Below are 3,764 nucleotides of genomic sequence, written 5' to 3' on the forward strand. Positions count from 1 at the left end.
AGACAAATAGATGTATGAACAGAGACTTAAAGATAAGAACTATCAACAAAATTTATTTATTTTTCAAGAAAGACTATCTCATTACAAGCAGAACCAACATTGTAAGAAGGAAAATGCCGGAAATCATACATGAGCTAGTCGCTCTCATTCCGGCTTCCTTCGACATATTTCATGCCTAACTCGATCATTTAGGCCTTGTTCATGTTCATGTTCATTTGGATCTCATTCTTTGAAGCGCAATAGTCTTCTTCAGTAAAATGTGGTTTAGGATCAAAATTAATTCCTACAATAATTATACAACATCACCCGGTTGTGAGATTTCTAATGGGATGGACTGTACTTTAGAGCTTCTCTCATTCCTACTGCCTTTGGCGAACTTCATGCTTACTTTATGAAGTCCTTGTTGCTGCTCTTCGGAGTCCCATTCCCTCATGTAGTAGTCTTCTTCTGTAACACCCGGTTTTGGACCGGCCAACATACCGCCCCATTGAGGGAAGTATATGGTTGTTAAGCTAAGGGTAGTAACAATGATTATAATACCCATATATGTTATTCCATCTTCTAATTTGAATTGTGAACCTCTGAAGAATATTACTTGGCATATAACTGCACCCGCGTTTCCACCTGCCCCTGATATCCCCTGTACCACACCCATTGACCTAAAAATAAACATACAGTCAAAGTGAGATATGTAAATAATGCAAAAAGTCAATAAAAATGAAACAGTTTAAAAAAAACGGAGGAACAAAATTAAAGTACCTTCTAGAGACAAAGGGAACAACCCCGAAACAAAGCCCTTCGGCTGCTTGGACTAGAAAAGAGAAGATCATCATGACCGCAATGGAAGTACTCAACGAGTCGAGTCGTCCCATAACAATACACATTACACCACTTAGTGTCTGAACAGTCCACCACCCCCATAACCTCCCCCTCATTCCAAACTTTTTCGCCATGAAATCGGAGAACAATCCACCAGAAGACCTAGAGAAAATATTAACCATCCCAAAAAGTGCACCAACAATGCCTGCTAGGCTAAGGTTAAGATTAAACCTATCATAGTAGTAGTAAACAACAATGTTGTTCACGGCTAACTCGACCCCAAAACTAAACCCATAACCTATAGCAGTAATCCAACCCCTGTAATTGGTAATGGCATGGTATACAATCTTCTTCGCGTTGTCCTTGTGCATCACACCGGACTTTTGTAGCTGAAGAAAATTTCCATCAGGAAGGTCTTGGCCTAATAGCATGACTGCAAATGCTGCAAACATTTGCATAAAAGCGGGCACGAAAAATGCAACCCTCCAAGCTATAAATGGTGTATTAGCCATAGTATTGTTAAGAATTAGATTGTATAGAAGTGGCATTAGGAGGTTAGCCACCCCTCCGCCGAGGTTTCCCCACCCGCCCGACTGGCCATTAGCAAGGCCAACAACCTTAGGAGAAAACATACAACTCATCCAGTATTGTGTAGACACAAAAGTGGCTAAAGAAAATCCGGTAAAAAACCGCATCATGAAAAAAGTAGCTGGTGTAGTAGCCATAGAAGATAAAAAAACAGCAGGAACTGTAAGAAAACAGACGGTTGCTGAGGCGAGCCGAGGACCGGTTAAGTCACAGGCAGCACCTAAGGCTAGACGAGCGAAAATCGCCCCGGAAACCGAACCAACACCGGCATTGCCAATGTCACTCGCGGTTAGGTTAAGGTTATCTCGGATAATTGGTAGAAGGGGTGGTGCAGCAAATGTGCAAATAAAACAGGTGAAATATTGAAACCAACATAAATGAAATGCTCTCATATGAGGCTTTTCTATAGAAAATAATGGAAATGTCATGGCCTTGTTTTCTGTATCTACCGGAAAACTATATTTTTTTGATACTTCAAGTACACCGATATTATTCTCATTTTGAGTTTCCATAATGATTTACGATATGATCAGTAATATCACCTTAATAAAAAAAACAACAATCGAAATCTTAATTTTAAAGATGGGAAACGAAATACTTTTATAATACAATGTACGAGTATTTGAATTGGCTAGAATTAAAGAAAGGAGGTAAGTGAGTTTAGGATGAAAAATAAGGTTCATCCAACAAAGCTATATATAGTACTTTTTGCTTGTTCATGAATTAAGTTGTTTTAATTAGGTTGAAAATGAGTACGGAAAATACGGAATTAGTAAATAGTAATATATGTGCAAGTGGTTATAAGCTTAATTAGTTCATTTCTGACAGCTTATCAATTAATCATGTGGAAGAACATTATATTATGAATGTGATATGATATGTATAGTTGCATATCACAATGTATTATTAATCACAATATAATGCATGATATATTTGATGGGTTGTTAGAGGTGAGAATTATTTAATCATTTATTTAATCATACTACAAATATAACGAAAGTTCATCAAATTAGATGAGGACAAATGTTGTAATTAATGACATACTTGATGAAAATGATAAAATTAAAGGTGTTAAGTCAAAGATTGAATAAAATAGAGTAGAAGTATGAAATTCAACAAGTGGCGCAATTAGTGAAGCATGCAGCAAATTAAAGCAACAACCTTGCTTAAATAAAATTAAAAAGCAATTAATAAGAAAGTAAAGATGAAGTGCGGTTAAAAAATTGGAAAATTCACGTGAAAACGTTTATGAAGCCGAAACGCTGGCTTCAAATGCGTTTTCCTACATCCTAATTGTACTAATTGTACTATACGAATATTATTATTTTTTTCATTTTTTTAAAAAAAAAATTGGTTAGGAAAAGCACCTTATTAAATGAGCCAAAAAGTTACTCTGTACTTCATAATTTATAGTAAATCCTTGGTGTATCTATCCCTATATACACGTAGGTACATGTAAGAATTTATCGCCCTGTACTTTACGGTACAAAATCACATCATACAATTAGTAAGGGGTTAAAGATTAGGTTAATTAAGATAAGAGCCCTAATTAATTAGAAATTGGCCTAGTATCTTTTTTTTTTTTTTTTTGGCATAAGTATAACAAAGTAAACAAAGTGTGAAGCAATTATTACGTGGGTATAATAACACGATTATTTTATTATCAATTCACAATTTAAATCAAATTTTCAACACTTATAAAATTATTATCTTAATAATTTTTAATTTTTTTTTTTTAAAAAAAATTGAGAGGCAAAAGACAGATTGTAGATTTGTAACGAGTTACTCATGACATTAATTTCTTCTCTTCAAATCAAGTTAGTTAAGAAAGTTTTGATAGAGAGTATACATAGAATATTCTCCTCAGTTTAAGGTTCAACTTAATCAAAAACTTAAACAATTAAGCGTATGGTTAAAATCCTTTGTTCACATCCCTTCCCTTGCTTACCAACCCTTGAATTGAATCCGTGTCCTCATGCAACCAAGCAAATGATTGGTGCCAATAACAAGACACACAAGGAGGGTTCGTTTATACACACTAAAAGTTTTTAATTATTTTTGTTAAAATTTAATTAGAGATCGACTAATCTACTTGTATAATGCTAGTAGTAGATGATTTTCAGCTAGTAGTCTTATACTACCTCCGGTTTACATTAATCGCAACAAAGGAATATTGTGCATGTGTTTTAATTGCAAGCTGAATTGGAAATCATGATCACTTACAAACTAAAGTGCCCTTGTGTTATTGATAAATCCAACAACAAACCTCGAAATTGCAATATGCAAATCTGATCTTTAGTTCTTTAATAATTAAACCACATACTACCACTTATAATCACTACACATTATTACAGTAA

At 34.5% G+C, this 3,764-nt stretch overlaps 1 protein-coding gene across 1 annotated transcript; it reads right to left on the bottom strand.

Moving 5' to 3' along the window:
- Positions 1-292: 292 nt before the first annotated feature.
- Positions 293-1,919, bottom strand: LOC145627413 (high affinity nitrate transporter 2.5-like). Its single transcript, XM_081679807.1, has 2 exons — positions 760-1,919; positions 293-659 (listed from the first exon to the last, which is right to left on the bottom strand). Exons 1-2 carry the CDS (start codon positions 1,917-1,919, stop codon positions 293-295), a joined length of 1,527 nt encoding a protein of 508 aa, XP_081535933.1.
- Positions 1,920-3,764: the final 1,845 nt, after the last annotated feature.

The sequence above is a fragment of the Chenopodium album genome, chromosome 4 (assembly GCF_948465745.1).
Source record: "Chenopodium album chromosome 4, dcCheAlbu1.1, whole genome shotgun sequence".
Taxonomy (NCBI): domain Eukaryota; kingdom Viridiplantae; phylum Streptophyta; class Magnoliopsida; order Caryophyllales; family Amaranthaceae; genus Chenopodium; species Chenopodium album.